Genomic DNA, 16,706 nt, shown 5'->3' with positions numbered 1-16,706 from the left:
AAAAAATTACAAATTTAAGGCACTTCTTGCATCAGTGAAAGCCTTTCTTGATGGATGTGCAATACAGGCTTTCCCTGCTGTACTGCTGCTTTCACGTGCACATGTTGAGCTCAGCTTCAACAACATCATTTTTTTGAAATTAAACATCTCAGAGAAGTACTCACCAAAGCAAATACTTTTTTCAAAGGGGGGCGGTTTAAATATGATTTAAACCACCTAGAAATACGAAATGTTAGTTCAGCACCATGGACAGCGGAACTGGGTTCCTTCATAGATCTTTAACAGTAATAGATAGTAGTGCAGGAAGGCGATATAATAAAATACTGTAACTGTGCTGCTTCCAAATGTCTAAAAGTTTACTTCAACATCATATTGATCAAACGCACGAACTTGCGAGTAGATTGATGTTTTTGGACGAAAAGGCGTCAGAGTTGAATGTGTAATGCGGACTTATAAAGTGGAAATTAATCCTGTGTGCGTGGCTCACATTCTCAACATCACCGCCATACAGCAAGCCTTTGCAGTAAAGGCGCCTCGCCTTAATCATCAGCGAGCGAGGACCTGCGCAAGATCATAAATCAGGCCTGAAATGTAACCTGGCAAAGTAAAGGTTTCATCTATTGCCAATATGATATTATGATATTGGAAAGCTTTTCCGCAGAGGTTGTGCGTCATGCCATTCTCTATTAGGTGCTATTTTCGTCCTGCCCTGGAAGACATTTATCCACCATCTACCCACCCTGACAGCACCCAATAAACCCACCACTCCCATTCATCTCCACCCCTCCACCCACCTCCAGCCTCTCCCCCTCCCTCGCTTGGTCCGTCTCCCTCTCTGCTGCCGACCAGCATTTGTGATTTAAAAAACAACATAGTTGAATGGTGTTTGGTCGTCCAGGAGGATTACAGACTGGCAGCGCAATATATCACAAATATAATTTGTCTCTTACACTTTTTGAATCTACTTTTGGAGTCCCAGCTGTTGTGATCTATTTAGACCCGTTTTTCCAAAGCAAAGGTAAGAAAATTATATTTTGTAATGACTTTACTAAAATGATATGTGGTTGCCGAATGTAATTGCATTTTACTGCATTGACAATCGATTTAAAGAGAGCTCAATAATTCAACACCGGCCTCTTGGCGCCATGGTGTCAGCGCAACGGGGAACCTCAGGTTTGAGTTTGAGCACGAACCTCATCAATGCAGCTGTTTTTATGAATCTGTTGGAAAACGGACCGGATTTTTTTCCCAATGCATCGCCATTACAAAGGAGTGCCCGACTTTTGCGCACAATAGAGTTACCAGAAACATGCAAATGTGGGTGCAAATCTTTGAAAGCGTAAAGTTGTAAATACGTTGTTTTTTCTACTTACTTAAGTCAAGTGACCGAAAGGAATATCTGTAAATGAGGGCGGATAACGCGTTTAAAACACGTTCAGCTGTTGTAAAGAACTAACTAAAGTAACACTAATAATGTGCGCACTCTTGGACTGATACCACTGGATCGAGTTTGCGTCGTTTCTGATTCCGATCTGTTGATTTAGTGAAACAAGCTGAAGTCCCTGCTGGATACGGTAAGATTCATGGTCGCAGTATTTCCGAGCAGGAATTTGCAAATCGGTCATTTTATCTAAAATATAGTTTAACGCGAGGAGTTTAAACTATAATTGGCGAGTATATATAAATGTATTACTTGTTACACTTTCACGTTTACTAATTTTAACTTTGACATTTGCTAAAAAAAAAAAAATATATATATATATATATATATATTATTATTATTATTATTATTATTGGGGAAAATAATTAGTTGTTCAGGCTAATATAACTTCGGTTAACAAGGAGCATTAAAACTGTAACAGCTGAATATTTGCAGTAAGCGTGCATGTGCGCAGAAAACCTGAAAAATAAATTTGAAATACTTTGTAATTTCTAACGGCGTTGGAAGCGCCTGGCATCACTTGGACTTAGCCAGTGTTACATCCGACACACTGGTGATAAAATGCTTCTGTTTTGTTTCTTTTAAGAAATGTATTTGTCACACATTATTGTTTTCAGGTTGATTAAATTGATAGCTTTTGAAATGAAGTTCCATGTAGTTGCAGTTACAGTTTGTCTGCACTCCTTAAAATGTGTTTCTGCGGGTTGGGATTGTGTGTTTTTATTATTTCTGACAAACCACAAATGTATCATTAAAGGGTTTTTTCCTTTGTTTCTTCCAAGTTTTCTCCATGAGTATCCAGTCCGCGCGCAGCAGCACTTGATCTCGGCGGGGAAGCGGAGAAAAGGAAGATGACCATTCACGTCGAGGGTCTCGTGGCTATCGTGCTCTTCTATGTCCTGATTCTGTTTGTGGGGATCTGGGCTGCGTGGAAGAATAAGAACTCTGGAGTTGGCGATGGCTTAGATCGGAGCGAGAATATCATGGTTGGGGGAAGGGACATCGGCTTGTTCGTTGGTGGATTTACGATGACCGGTGAGTCTTTAAATCTGTATTTCTTGGTGTCTGTTCGACGGCAGCCACGTGCGCATTTTGTCCAATTTTCATACCATGTAAGGTCCAAAAGGACAAAAAATTAATAAACTTTCCATTGACTAGGGTCTTCCGCTCCGTCTTTTACGCACAGATTGCGCAGCGGGCAGAAGTAGAAATTCCCATCACAGTTTACACCATTATACTCATGCAGTTCGGAAAACTTGAAATGTATATTTTCTTTTGATTTGTTAATTTACAAATAAGTTTTCTTCTTCTTTTTCAGCCACTTGGGTGGGAGGGGGCTACATTAATGGAACAGCAGAATATGTCTACCTCCCAGGCTTCGGCCTGGCCTGGGCACAGGCACCCTTTGGTTATGCTCTCAGCCTTGTACTAGGTAGGAAACCTAGAAAAACTTGGATAAATATATCTGCTTATAGCGAGATTAAAAAGGGAAAGAGTTGCATCACCTAATGTAGGTAATGTAATGTAGTTTTAATGTAGTAATGTACTTTTTGCCTATAAATTAATATGCTTTCCGAACTTTTAAGACAGAAATTCCTTTACATTAAATTCATATTGATATGATATTTAGGTGTAGGAAGACTGATATTTGTGCTATTAGACTGATATTAAAGTAAATGTAAATTTAAGCTGTGTTGCTGAAGCATATAGAATTTGGTCTATTCATTAAGGTTATTATACAGCATCAGCACACTTTACGTTAAGTTAGTAGTACTGTACAACTTTCTAAAATGCTTCTCTCGTGCTTTTTGTCTGCATTACCTCAACATCTGACATCACTCAGGGGGGCTTTTCTTTGCCAAACCCATGCGATCACGTGGATATGTGACCATGCTAGATCCCTTCCAGCAGCTATATGGAAAAAGGATGGGTGGTCTGCTGTTCATCCCTGCACTCATGGGAGAAATCTTCTGGTCTGCAGCCATTTTGTCCGCTTTGGGTAGGCATCCCAATGGATGAGATCATGAATCTCACCACTTTAAATCTAATCTATGCTTTACAGTATACTGCATTGTATGCCCAAACTCATTGTGAGTGAAACATCAGGTTACCCAGATTTTAGTGAATATTTTTTTTCTTCTTCACTCTGGTTATGTTTCCATGCAGGTGCGACTCTCAGTGTGATAGTGGATATAAATATCAACATGTCTGTGGTGATCTCAGCACTGATAGCCATCTTCTACACACTTGTTGGAGGACTTTACTCTGTTGCATACACAGATGTGGTCCAGCTCTTCTGTATCTTTCTGGGTTTGGTGAGTTTGGGAGCTACTCAACCAGCAGCTCTAACGATTTTAGCCAATATTTAAACCAAATCTTCTATCAGTTCTAGAAGATTTTTAAGTAACTTTTTAAGTAACATAACTTTAAAAAAAGATCGAAATTTATACACACAGAATCATATCAAAACATGAAATTGATAAAAGCACCTTTTCTATCAACAACACAGGGTAGAGTAGAACTTGATTTCAACAGCCAGATTTTGAAATGGTATAAAAATACAATAATTCCACATTTACGTTTTATTGTATTAATGTTGCATTATGATTTTCTTCTCCTTTCAGTGGATCAGTGTGCCTTTTGCTCTGTCCAATCCTGCCGTGTCAGACATCGGTGTTACAGCCAAGAAAACAATCTATCAATCTCCTTGGCTCGGGAAGATTGAGCCTGAAGACAATTGGCTCTGGGCGGACAACTTCTTTTTGCTTGTAAGCCATAATTTTTATCTGAAGTTTCACCGAGAGACAGTATACAACTCTAAAGTCAATTGCAGACACACTTTCACTGAAGTCAAAATGAAAGCATCGTGTTTAAGAGACCCATTTGTGGCACATAGCATTTAATGGTTTCTTAGTACTGAAATGGATATCTTTACTAGAAACAAAGAGATTCACAGTATTCTTTTCAGACTGCTGATTGTAATGCATTGGTTTGGTGTTTCTGTTTCTAGATGTTGGGGGGGATTCCCTGGCAGGTCTATTTTCAACGGGTTCTTTCTGCTTCTTCAGCTACCTACGCCCAGGTCCTTTCATTCCTTGCTGCCTTCGGTTGCTTGGTCATGGCTGTCCCCTCTGTCCTCATAGGAGCTATAGGGGCTTCCACTGGTAATAATACACACAGAGACACAAACACAAATATGCACCCACAGGTGCATCAGACATTATTATTCTTAAAGCTAAAATGGGGTCCCATAATATTTTAATAAACTGAATTAGATGAGCGTGCAGAAACAGTTCTTTTTAAACAGTGTACCCAAGCGTAGTATATATAATCCTTTCTTTAAGCAGTAATGAAGCTAGCTGTCATTTGCATCCAGATTTACAAGGACAACAAAGACAGGTAGAAGTATGAATCACTATACAGTGCCACTGGTGCTTTATATGCACACACGCTGTTATGTCTGGATTGCAGCTGTTAAATCAGACTTTTTAAGCAAACACACGCTAATCAGAGACTAATCCAAGACGGATGTGCACACGCACAGACATGCACAGTGATTAAGCAGTAAATGAAACATCACAAGACAATCGAAACATCCAAGAACCTTATCCTTTATTCAAACGGGAAAGTGTGATCAAAGAGAGCACCCTGGCTTCATGGGGTTGTTTACACCCCAGCAGCCCTTTTCTTTTTTCAGATGTGTAAATGCAGATGTATACAGTGTCTGGAGGGTAAACAGCAGACGGATGCTGTCACGACGTGCAGAGGAGAGAGAGCCATCAGACCATGGCAATTTAGTGAATATTACATCTGAAAAGGAGCTAATTAATCTGGTCCATCTGAAGCCGTTACTTGTAGAACTGGCATTAATCAACCACTGCCTATGAATATCTGGGGATGGGTAGAGAAAGACATATATATATAAACCATAGTCGTCTGAATGTTGGCTTAACAAAGATGAGGGTATCAGTACAGCCAGCGTCCATGCATACTTTTGCATCTAATAAGTTCAACATAGCCTGTCAGAACTATTGGCTCCCTTATGATGTTAACCATTATCAATGATTAATCGACAACAGTTAAATGCAGTTAATCTACATAATGTCCATAATTATTTAATACTGACTCATATGCTTCCACGGATCATTAACAAACCAGTATATTACCCTCATCTATGTTGAACTGGGGTCTAGTTTTCAGTCAGTATCCAGTTTAATTCGTACTATTATTACTGTGGCTTGGTTTATTGTGTTTTGACCAACAGCAGATTGAATCTGTGCTGCTATTAAGGCACCTAGGCACATTAAGGCCTTTTGTTTCTCAGCTTTAAAGCATGTGTATCCACTGAGAGCATTAACTTTTTTTGTCTGAAAAGCTAAGGGATCAAAAATTGTAATAAAGAAATCCGTACACTTAATTTTCTGCAGGGTGGCTGGAAAAGTAATGCTATTAATCTTAAAATGCGAATGTGTGCCAGGTTTGTTCAGCTTTAGTTACGTTGTGTTACTACCTCATGCAAGGCACTTTCTTTCTGTTTTTTGTTCTAACCAATAATTAAGACAAATGCTAATGACTGTTTTTCTAATTTAACACATAGATAATCTTGACAGTTGAGTGCAAAGATTGACTGGTTGGCTAAATGTTTCATAAGAGCCGTAATAATAAGCTGTGAAATTTGCATTGTTTACAATTATCAGTTTTTATCTGTTTCTCATGTCCTGATTCAGACTGGAACCAAACTACATATGGTTCCCTCCCTCCAAAGGATAAGGATGAGTCTGACATGATCCTTCCTATAGTGCTTCAGCACCTCTGCCCACCGTACATCTCCTTCTTTGGTCTGGGGGCTGTGTCAGCTGCGGTCATGTCATCAGCAGACTCATCCATACTCTCAGCCAGCTCCATGTTTGCCAGGAACATTTATCAGCTGGCGTTTCGGCAGTCGGTAAGAGCAATATTCCTAGCATACATGTACGTCTGCACAATTTCAGCAAGTGGTTCCAAACATCAGTCAGCCTATCGATAAATCAACTTTATTTTCATACGAAAAATACAACCAAACAAGAGCCTACAGCAGAAATTAAATGTGCACTTTATCGAATTTGCTTAATACCCGAAACCTCGAGATGGAAATCTTTGTAAGTTGTTTGTGTTATAATTATTTGTTACATAATGTTAGATGGTTAGACAATCTGCTAAATTGGTCCCACTGAGATTTCCTGCTATTCATTCCCATCACATTTATAACAGACATTAATTTTCAGAATTGTGAAAATTACTGTGCATGCTAATACTGTGCAAAAGTCTTAAGTCAACCTGCTTTTCTTTATATTTTGGTAGGAAAAAATATATTTAGGCATCCTTTTATTGCACTAACTGTGTATTTGGGAGCATTGTCATTCTAAAAAATGAAAAATGAAACAATTGCTAATCATATGCTTGCTTTTTTTCCAAGATCCCCCACACCACTGGTTGAAATGCAAACCCTAACCTCGGTTGTGTTGTAAAAGTGGCTGCAGACACATATTTATACCTCTCTTCTGGTTTCCATAATTAATATGTTCCTTTGAACATATTAATTATGATTGGAGGGAAAAAATAAATACAATTGGATTAATCACTCGATAAGACCTGTTTTTTTAAGACCAAATAGTGCCCTACAGTGTTGTTTTGTTGTACCACTGAGCTCACCTTTTCTCAACATCCAGTTTCCCTGAATAATAAGAGTATGGAGAAGAAAACGAGTGAATAATTTCAAACAGAACCTACATCTCCAAGCGCTTTCGTATCTAAGTGCAACTCACACAGACACTACTTTAGCTGTAGGCTCTAATCTTTTATCTGAACTGACTTTCATTTAAGTTAACACCCTATTCCCCTCCAGTTGTTATGTTTCTGTCTTTACTCTTTTATCCCTTTCATCTCCCTTACAGGCCTCAGATTGGGAGATTGTTTGGGTGATGCGCCTCACCATCTTTGTGTTCGGAGCTCTGGCCACTGCCATGGCATTGTTAACAGGATCAGTATACGGCCTGTGGTACCTGAGCTCTGATCTGGTCTATGTCATCATATTCCCCCAACTTCTCAGTGTACTGTTCGTTAAGGGCACCAACACCTATGGTTCTGTGGCTGGTTATATCTTTGGTCTTCTGCTGCGCATTGGTGGAGGGGAGCCCTACCTCAAACTACCTCCATTCATCTATTACCCCGGCTGGGTGACCCAGGAGAAGGTCCATCACCTCACTGGAGATGTAGAGCACTTTGTCCAGCAGAGGTTCCCCTTCAAGTCTGTGTCCATGGCGGCATCCTTCTTGGCCAATGTGTTTTTTTCTTACCTGACAAAGTATCTATTTGAAAGTGGTATGCTGTCACATAAGTACGACTTCCTGGATGCTGTTGTTTCCAAGCACAGCAAGGAGATAATGGACAAGGCAACACTGGTAAGCAACCATGATAACATAATTCTTTCAGAGATGGCTCCTGTCAGGCAGGTCTTGGGTGCCTCACTTGCTGGGACCTTTACCAACACGGAGGTCCTCAGTGATGATGGGGCATCTAGTCCAGAGGCTTTTCACAATGAAGATTAGACATTTAAGGCACAAAGTAAACTAGAACCAAGGAATGTAAAGAAGAAGGAACAGTCAAAAGAGGCATCAATATTCTTCAGGAAAATTACTACTGCCACACTGGGAGCCAAATCAACAGAGCATCTGCTGTGGCTTTCAAGTGACTCCAAAAGTTTCTGACGGCAATATGGTGCCTCCTTCTTTTTGAGATTCCTTGCCTAGAAACAGCAAACGGACTCAATCACCTGTGCGAATCATGCCACACTCATTCTTGTGTTTTCTTATCACGACTCTGTGAAACTTCAACCATTTTCATTTAAGTGCTGCTATAGTGATCGGAGGAACTTTGGATGGATGTACAGCAGGCCTATATGAGCAAGTCTACAAGGATTTATTGTGGATCATGAAAATAGTGCAATATCTAACCAAGAAACTGTGTCCACATCTACAAGTCATTATTTAAAGCATAATATACGTAAGTTCGTTTACATGTACCTGACAACTAAGCTTTTATCATACTTTGAGTTTCATGTAGAACAACGTTATTGATAGAGCAATAATATTTTTAGGACCCACGTTGTACAGCTAGATACATTTTACTGAATTTGATTTTTACCATGTCTTGTTTAAACCTGAAGACCAGTAGATGTTTGCAAGTTTTATGTTCTGTTTTCAGCTCGATTTAATCTTCTTGCTGAAGTCCATAATTATATGACCAAACCCTGACTTTACCAAATAGAAGATACTGACTAAATCAGCAAAATCCCAAACAGCGTTCCATAAAAACATTTTTTTCATTCACTGCCAACACTTAGCAAGCTAACTACCATCTTTGTTGTATTGACAAGATTACACTAAACAAAAGAGATCAATGAGTGACAGCATAAGAAGAATTCATTGTGGGGGTGTTTTATAGATACAGGGCAAAATTATCATTCATTTGAATGCAATGGGTGGCCCAGTGGTGTTGTGGTTAACACGCTCGCCTTACACCCGAAAGATCACCAGTTCATAACTGGGAGGAGACACAAAGCCAGCCTCAGGAGGTCACAAGCTAGTGTACTCCCACTATTTTGACCCAAGTCAAAATGGCAGGGTGTCGTCAGGAAGGGTGTCCACTGTAAAAATCCATGCCAAATAAAATATGCGGATACATCCTCTGTGGTGGAACTAAGGGAGCCACCGAAAGTACCTATCCATCAGATTAATGAAGCTTCTGCTCAGCTCTGTTTTGATCTTTGCTATTCTTGTCAGTACTGACGAGTCCCTAAAGTTACAACTTTATTGTAATTTTAACCCAATCTCTTTAATGTGAGCTGATGAGATGGTGATCGTGAAATCAGAAAACTAAAACAGTGAGTAAAACGACAACAATAGTCTGGAGCACAAAAGAGGGGTTTTGAGCTCGGTGATGTAGTCATTTGATCCAGTATTTATTCTAAAATAAAGTTTGATGGTCACAGGGAGACATAAAGAATGATCATAAGCTTCCTGCTACTGACACTAAAGTTCTGCACTGAACCTAAATTGTGTGCTGCTGAATCATCATGAATCAGAGTAATTAGACAGGAGCTCTGACTTTATTACACGCCACCCCGTGACCTTTCTTTCCCCTTGTACTTTCCAGGCAGCCATTGTCTTCCCTTCATTTCAATGCATTATGAAAATCAATTTGCTATTGTTGTTTTTGTCAAACATACAATGGGAATACATTTTTAAACTACCATTCATTTACAGCTGGAATGGTAACACTGACACCAGTAAAAGCACATGATGTTCATTTTGCAAACAGATTTTATAAATGACTGGAACCTAATAGCAGCCTGGAAATAAATCTCAATGCAAGACGCGACAGTGAACTTTGAAAGTAATCAAGAACACTTCAGTGATTTTTATTTTTAACATGAACTCACAGAAGCCATTTTGAAATATATGTGTGTGTGTGTGTGTGTGCGTGCGCGCGCGCCTATGATAGTTTGTTTTCTCATCCTAAAGCTGTATTGACTGGCCAGCCACAGCAGGTTAGTGGGGACAGGAAATGATTGTTCCTCCAGGATGGTGTTAGTAGCACCAGTCATCATCGATCCGGCCCCAAGTCGATCAGCCCTCAGGACATTTGATTAATGCTGCACAGAGGTTCAAAAATTATGGTTTGTAAGGAGTTGTGTTACAGTGCGATATTAGCAGTGATGAACGTTGAAGTGTTACTTGATTGAGCACCCTCATACATTGTTCAGTTTAAGTCCTTACATTGTCACGGGCCTGGCAGTTTTAAACTACCAGACACACTGCTGCCCTGTGTGGAAAAAAGAACAAAAGAAACAAAAAAATCTGTCAAGTTAAGAAGATTTTTGGCATTGTTATGTGTTACTGTTGTCCAGTTGACTTCACTGTGTTTATCTCCTCTTAGCATCGTTGTGGTTCGTTGGTGTCTTTTTGAATCTTATGGACTTGCCTTAATTCAAACGTCAGTGGTAAAAAATGAGTGATTTAGGAACATGTTGAAAAGGTGACATGTATGAAATATTTTTCCATTGAAGGATAAGGCTGGTAATATTCTAGATGTTTTTGTCAACAATTATTACCAAGTGAGACCGAAATCAACAATGTGTTAGTTGGTCTTTTGGTCCTCTCTGACCTCAAAAAGTTCAGCGAGCTATACCTGGTTTACATTTTTCCCTCAAGATCACCTTCTCAGATAGCTTCTTGTGCTGCTGCTATTTTTGCATTGCTTTCTGATAGTCCTGCTATGACCACTTGCTCTGTGAGATTTTATCACAGACCTCAAAATTGTGCACAAACCTCAACATCTGCTTCAAACTGATCGAGGTTTGTAGGTTCAAACCATGAAGGAGCAACATCAGCTCATGAGTACGACAAGAAGGGTGAGACTACCATTATGGAGTCCTACTGCTCTACTGGCATCTGAAAAAACATGACCTCAAACGATGTGAGCACTTGCCAAAAATATAAATGGAGTTGAAGCTTTACTGTGTTGGCACACCGGAGGAGATCAAGCATAACTGGCAGAGGTACAAGTGAATGTGACTGCTACTGAGTGTCAAAAAATAGCAGATGTGCTGGAAGCTGTCTGGACTTGCACCAGTAGGTGATCTTGAACAGGCGTTTTAATCTGGAAAGTTTAAGGATTTTAACTGGCTGTTTCCCAAATTTTTTCAACCTTTTACATAATCCTTATTGATCCCAGAAGTATGGTGTTTTGTTTTGGGGGTAGGAAAGCTAAGGTTTCGTCTTCAGTGGCAAAACTTGTTACAATCATATTATTTATGATTTTTGCCTTTTTAGGCAATTAGGTCGCAATGTAAAAGATCTAGAATAACACCATCCTTCATCCTTTAAGATGGCAGAATGGCCTTGAAGTTAGTCTACAGAGAGCAAAGGGGACTTGATCCCCATGTGCAGCCATATCAGCTGAGGTATAGTAGGACCTACTAGATCCTGATCTGACCTGAACCAGTTTTGGGATCGATGATAAATCAGCTTCAGCTTCAAACAGGGCGGTCTGGTCTGATGCTATGCAAAGTGTCAGGCAATCTCATTGGACTTAAATGTGAATGTAAATGTTCTCCTCAACAGATGAGTGTGTAGTTTCCAGGGTTCATCCACAAACCCGAACGCACACGCAGAAAAGAATCAACGTCAGCTGGTGGACTGACACGTTTTTGGCTCTATGTCGTAAATAACAATGACGCTGTATTTTTGTGTGATAAATGTATATACCAGGAAAAAAAAGAAAGAAAAAAGCATAGGAACAAATTAGTTTACCTTTAAATGCAGCACTGAAAATGATGTTTGTTGACAGTGAAATTACAGCTATTTATTTATTTATTCATGCAGTGTCTATAAAAGTATAGTTGTAATTGTGAGGTCACTTGAATAAATTATATTCATTTAGCAAAGTACTGAGTTGGTCTTCTTTCATCTATGCGTACCCACACATTTGTTCTATAGTGTATTAAATGTAGAGATGAGACAGTAACGGCAGAACGGCATTACGGTAAGACAGTGAATGATAGTTATGGCTTACAGTATGCCTCCAAGTAATAAATGTGAGTCGACTGTGTGTGTGTGTGTGTGTGTGTGTGTGCGCGTGTGTGTGTGTGTGCATATGTGTGTGTGTGTGCATATGTGTGTGTGTGTGTTGTCTACTAGAGGTTTTAATCTACAGGCTGCCACCCACTTGGAATCATCAATCAAAATGCTCACCTCCGAATCTTATAACTGCCAAAACTGTCAAGGCTGTCAATCAGTCTAACGCACACGCGCGCGCACACACACACACACAAATAAACAGTCTGGACCCCAGCATGACCCCTGGCTGGTGGAAGACATCTTCAAATTGCATTGTTTCCTCCTCACAGTATTACGTTCAGTAAAAGGTGAGTCATGTCCAATACTGCACCAGATTTGTTATACAGGGTGGGCCATTTATATGGATACACCGAAATAACATGGGAATGGTTGGTGATATTAAAGTCCTGTTTGTGGCACATTAGTATATGTGAGGGGGCAAACTCCTCAAGATGGGTGGTGACCATGGTGGCCATTTAGAAGTCGGCCATCTTGGATACAACTTTTGTTTTTTTCAATAGGAAGAGGGCCATGTGACACATCAAACTTATTGGTAATGTCACAAGAAAAACAATGGTGTGCTTGGTTTCAACGTAACTTTATTCTTTCATGACTTATTTACAAGTTTCTCTTTGTTCACAGCCATTGACATGTCGAAGAGGTTAACACGTGAGGAGCGGATCGAAATTGTGTTGATATCTGGTGAATGCAGTAACCGGGTCATTGCAGCAGATTTCAATGCAAGACACCCTACGAGACCACCCATCTCCCATGCTACAGTTAGCAAACTGCTTGCTAAGTTTCGTGAAACTGGTTCAGTGTTGGATTTGCCAAAATGTGGATGCATGAAAACTGTCACTAATGAAGAAACATCAGTGGCTGTCCTAGCTTCATTCAGCAAGAGCCCACAGCGTAGCACTCGCCGCATGTCACTGGAGAGTGGCATTAGTTGAACATCCCTTCGGCGGATATTAGCTACTCACAAATGGCACCCTTACAAACTCCAGCTACTGCAGCATCTCAACGAGGATGACCCAGATCGGCGCACAGAATTTGCTAAATGGGCAAAACAAAAATTGGAACAGGACCCTCAGTTCACGCAGAAGATTTTGTTCAGTGATGAGGCAAACTTTTATGTGAATGGTGAAGTTAACAAACAAAACCACCGCTATTGGTCTGACACTAACCCACATTGGATGGATCCCTCCAAGACTGTTGGAACAACAAAAGTGATGGTTTGGTGTGGTATATGGGGTACAACGATAGTGGGTCCATTCTTCATCAATGGAAACCTCAAGGCCACTGGATATTTGAAATTGCTACATGATGATGTGTTTCCCTCTTTATGCACTGAAGCTGGCACGTTCCCTGAGTTTTTCCAGCAAGAAAAACCTCTTCGACATGTCAATGGCTGTGAACAAAGAGAAACTTGTAAATAAGTCATGAAAGAATAAAGTTAGGTTGAAACCAAGCACACCATTGTTTTTCTTGTGACATTACCAATAAGTTTGATGTGTCACATGGCCCTCTTCCTATTGAAAAAACAAAAGTTGTATCCAAGATGGCCGACTTCTAAATGGTCACCATGGTCACCACCCATCTTGAGGAGTTTGCCCCCTCACATATACTAATGTGCCACAAACAGGACTTTAATATCACCAACCATTCCCATTTTATTACAGTGTATCCATATAAATGGCCCACCCTGTATATTATGGCCACTAGGCATGGCTTTAGTATGCTGGAATACTGTAGATAGTGAAAAAATGGTGGAAATGACGAAGACCTCAGAGAGAATTCATGGATGTATAGAAGAAGGAGAGGGTAGATGAAAAGCTGGAAAGTGTAACAAGTAATGTAGATGTTTTCTTCCTTAGCAGAGTCCTTTGTGTTCCACGTGCAACCCTGTGATGTTCATCGTGTGTTTATCATCATAAACCTCTGACTGAACTCCCAGCTGATGTCTTTGTGTCTCCATGCATCCATATATGTACTCCCCTTTTAACCCTGCAGGCTAGCCTCAGGCATCATAATGCAAACTTTGTCCTCACTGAAGCTTTCTCTGTGTTTAACACAACAAAGAATTCCCTGAACATTCCCTGAACTAGCACGCACTTCACACACATATTTCAGCCCTGCAGCACAACTCATGACTTATTCTCTCTAAAATGACAAAAAGTCAGGAAAGCCAGCTGAAAATGCTGATGAAGAAACAACAAATTATAGACTTGGACTCATATCTTTTATTTATTGATTATTTTACATTTTAAATGCTTTTGAGACTGAGAGTTTAATAAGTGATTGGCTCAGTGCTTAAGTGCAGCTGTTTTTGTGCTTCCAGACACACTGACAGAACTTCAAGTAGCTCAGGGGTGTCAAACTCAAATGCACAGTGGGCCAAAATTCAAAACTGGAACAAAGTCGCGGGCTAACGTTAATATTTATTGAAATATATTTATTCCTCCAGATATAAGAATGAATCTTTTCTTATGGACTCAAACATGTTTTGCTAAAAAACTGAATATGGAACAAGCAAAGCTTAATACTAAACAATATATATATTAGCTGTATAATACCAGTAGGCCAGCTCTAATAGTAATTTGGTATGGCTTCGCGGGCCAAATGTAATTAGGCTGCGGGCCATACTTGGCCCGCGGGCCAGAGTTTGACACCTATGAAGTAGCTCTTCCTTTAGAAATCATATTTTGTAAAAAGTATCTGCTGCTTAATTAAATGAATAACAATCCTGCCATGCCATTACTTTATACCCACGTGTCCAGGAAAGGCCCTGGTATGACTTAAAGAGGTTGCCAGCGAATCACAAGCCTCCGATAGCCAATCCTCCTCCTCTTAATGGGGCTAAATAAGATTTCTAATACAAGCTCCCTCTTGGGACTTCTCAAATTTAGTGTTTCCGGGTTCTTAACTCAACCATGAAACATGGAGTCCTCAATTAGAGGTCCGAGAAGGCCTGTCTGGCTCTTTTCTGTCATCCTTTTGCAGCCTCTAGCAAACAAAAGCTCCCAATAGGAGACACTTATCCCTTGGGGGTTGCATCATTAATGATGTTGGGTGTAAAAATCTGTCAAATCAAAAATATGTGGAGCTACCTGCTGTGGTGACCCCTTATTAATAAGAGAGTAGCCAAAAAGTAGCACTTTTACAATATTGAGCTGGACTTGTCAAACAAGACAAGCTCTGCATGGCGTCTGATCTAAAGGCTGTCTGTTTCTGAACGGACTGCTGAATGGTCTGTTTCTGAATGGTGGAGGAGGTTTTACTTTTAATCTGCATCCCAGGCAAAAAAAAAAAAGCTATCCATAATTCTTTATGAGACAGTGTGAGCCAAGACTAGATAGCCGCATACATTTTGAACTAATAGGTTAATAGGAATAAGTGGTAAAATGCATGAACAGCTCAGAGCCAAGTAGCCTACTGGAAACAGAGTGAAAGGTGTGGAAGAAAAAGAACTTACTTTGATTCTGGCTACAAGCTAAGTTATCCTTAATGAATAAAAGACACTGTGCAAAATGATCATGAGCAATCAGTTAAATCAGTTTAGCAAACAGTTAAGCAATCAGCCTAAGTTAGGAAGCAAACGGAAAAATGAAAACAGTAGCAGATAAAATGCAACAACAGACATAAAGGCATAAAAGAAAAAACTAGAATGCTAAAGAAAGATGTGAGGTGGATGAAGAAAAAAAGAGAGCGAGAGAGATGATGTCGTTTATAGAAGTAAATCTTGGCCCATTTAGTGCTTTCTCAATAAGGGCAGTGGATGAGGGCCAGTCTGGAAAACAGTCATCGTCATTATTCACATTAGACTAAGTGCTTCACTTCTCTGGACAGGGGAGGGGGAAAAAAGGAGAGCGAAATAAATGGGAAGGCCAGACATTTACTGTGGCACCCTTAGCTCATATGAGAGATTGCCTGGACTGAGAGTCTCCGCCTACCAGTTATGTCCTTGCTTCTGTCCTTCACCACTTAAGAGCAGATCTTATGGGGAAAAAGTGGATAAAACCAGAGGGTTTTATTTATTTATTTTGATATCTCCTTACTAGTTTAAAATGAAATGAACCACATTTCGGAATAAAGGAGAAATGTCTTTATTCACACTAACAAGAGAAAATGCAGAACGTTTGCGAAAACCTTACAAACACTCAAATTTGTTGGTTCTTTATATTTTCAGAGCAATCCTGTGAATCCTAGAATATCACTGATTATGTAATGTTCTCATTCCTGTGTGGCACTGACACCATTGCTAATTAAACTGGATAATTTATTAGGTACACCTTGCTCTTATGAAGTTTGACCCCTTTTTGCCTTCAGAACTGCTTTCAATAAGGTGCTGGGAACTCTTCTCGGGGATTTCTGTCCATTTTAACATAATAGCATCACACAGCTGCTGCAGAGTTTTTGGATGCTCATTAATGAAGTAAATCTCCTGTTTCACCACATTCCCAAGGTGCTCTATTTGATTGAGATCTGGTGAGTATGGAGGCCATGTCCAAGAAACCAGTTTGAGATAATCAGAGCTTTGTGACTTTATGTGTTATCCTGCTGGAAGTAGCCATCAGAAGATGGAACCACTGTGGTCATAACGCAAC

At 39.9% G+C, this 16,706-nt stretch overlaps 1 protein-coding gene across 1 annotated transcript; it reads left to right on the top strand.

Moving 5' to 3' along the window:
* The first annotated feature begins 199 nt into the window (after positions 1–199).
* On the top strand, positions 200–11,760 carry LOC120731084 (high-affinity choline transporter 1-like). The gene is made up of 9 exons (XM_040027854.1): positions 200–1,018; positions 2,224–2,476; positions 2,760–2,873; positions 3,285–3,440; positions 3,608–3,756; positions 4,066–4,209; positions 4,452–4,605; positions 6,169–6,386; positions 7,375–11,760. Exons 2-9 carry the CDS (start codon positions 2,293–2,295, stop codon positions 8,026–8,028), a joined length of 1,773 nt encoding a protein of 590 aa, XP_039883788.1. The 5' UTR covers positions 200–1,018; positions 2,224–2,292; the 3' UTR covers positions 8,029–11,760.
* Positions 11,761–16,706: the final 4,946 nt, after the last annotated feature.

The sequence above is a fragment of the Simochromis diagramma genome, unplaced genomic scaffold, assembly GCF_900408965.1.
Source record: "Simochromis diagramma unplaced genomic scaffold, fSimDia1.1 OVJJ01000343.1, whole genome shotgun sequence".
Classification (NCBI taxonomy): domain Eukaryota; kingdom Metazoa; phylum Chordata; class Actinopteri; order Cichliformes; family Cichlidae; genus Simochromis; species Simochromis diagramma.
Note: the sequence above shows the minus strand (reverse complement) of the source record. Positions and strands in the feature narration are given on the sequence as shown.

Bases quoted from the DNA above. Each gene is read 5' to 3' on its own strand.
- LOC120731084 (XM_040027854.1), top strand. From the start codon at position 2,293: ATGACCATTCACGTCGAGGGTCTCGTGGCTATCGTGCTCTTCTATGTC. The intron at 3,757-4,065 runs GTGAGTTTGGGA...TTCTCCTTTCAG, and splicing joins TCTGTATCTTTCTGGGTTTG to TGGATCAGTGTGCCTTTTGC. The intron at 4,606-6,168 runs GTAATAATACAC...GTCCTGATTCAG, and splicing joins AGCTATAGGGGCTTCCACTG to ACTGGAACCAAACTACATAT.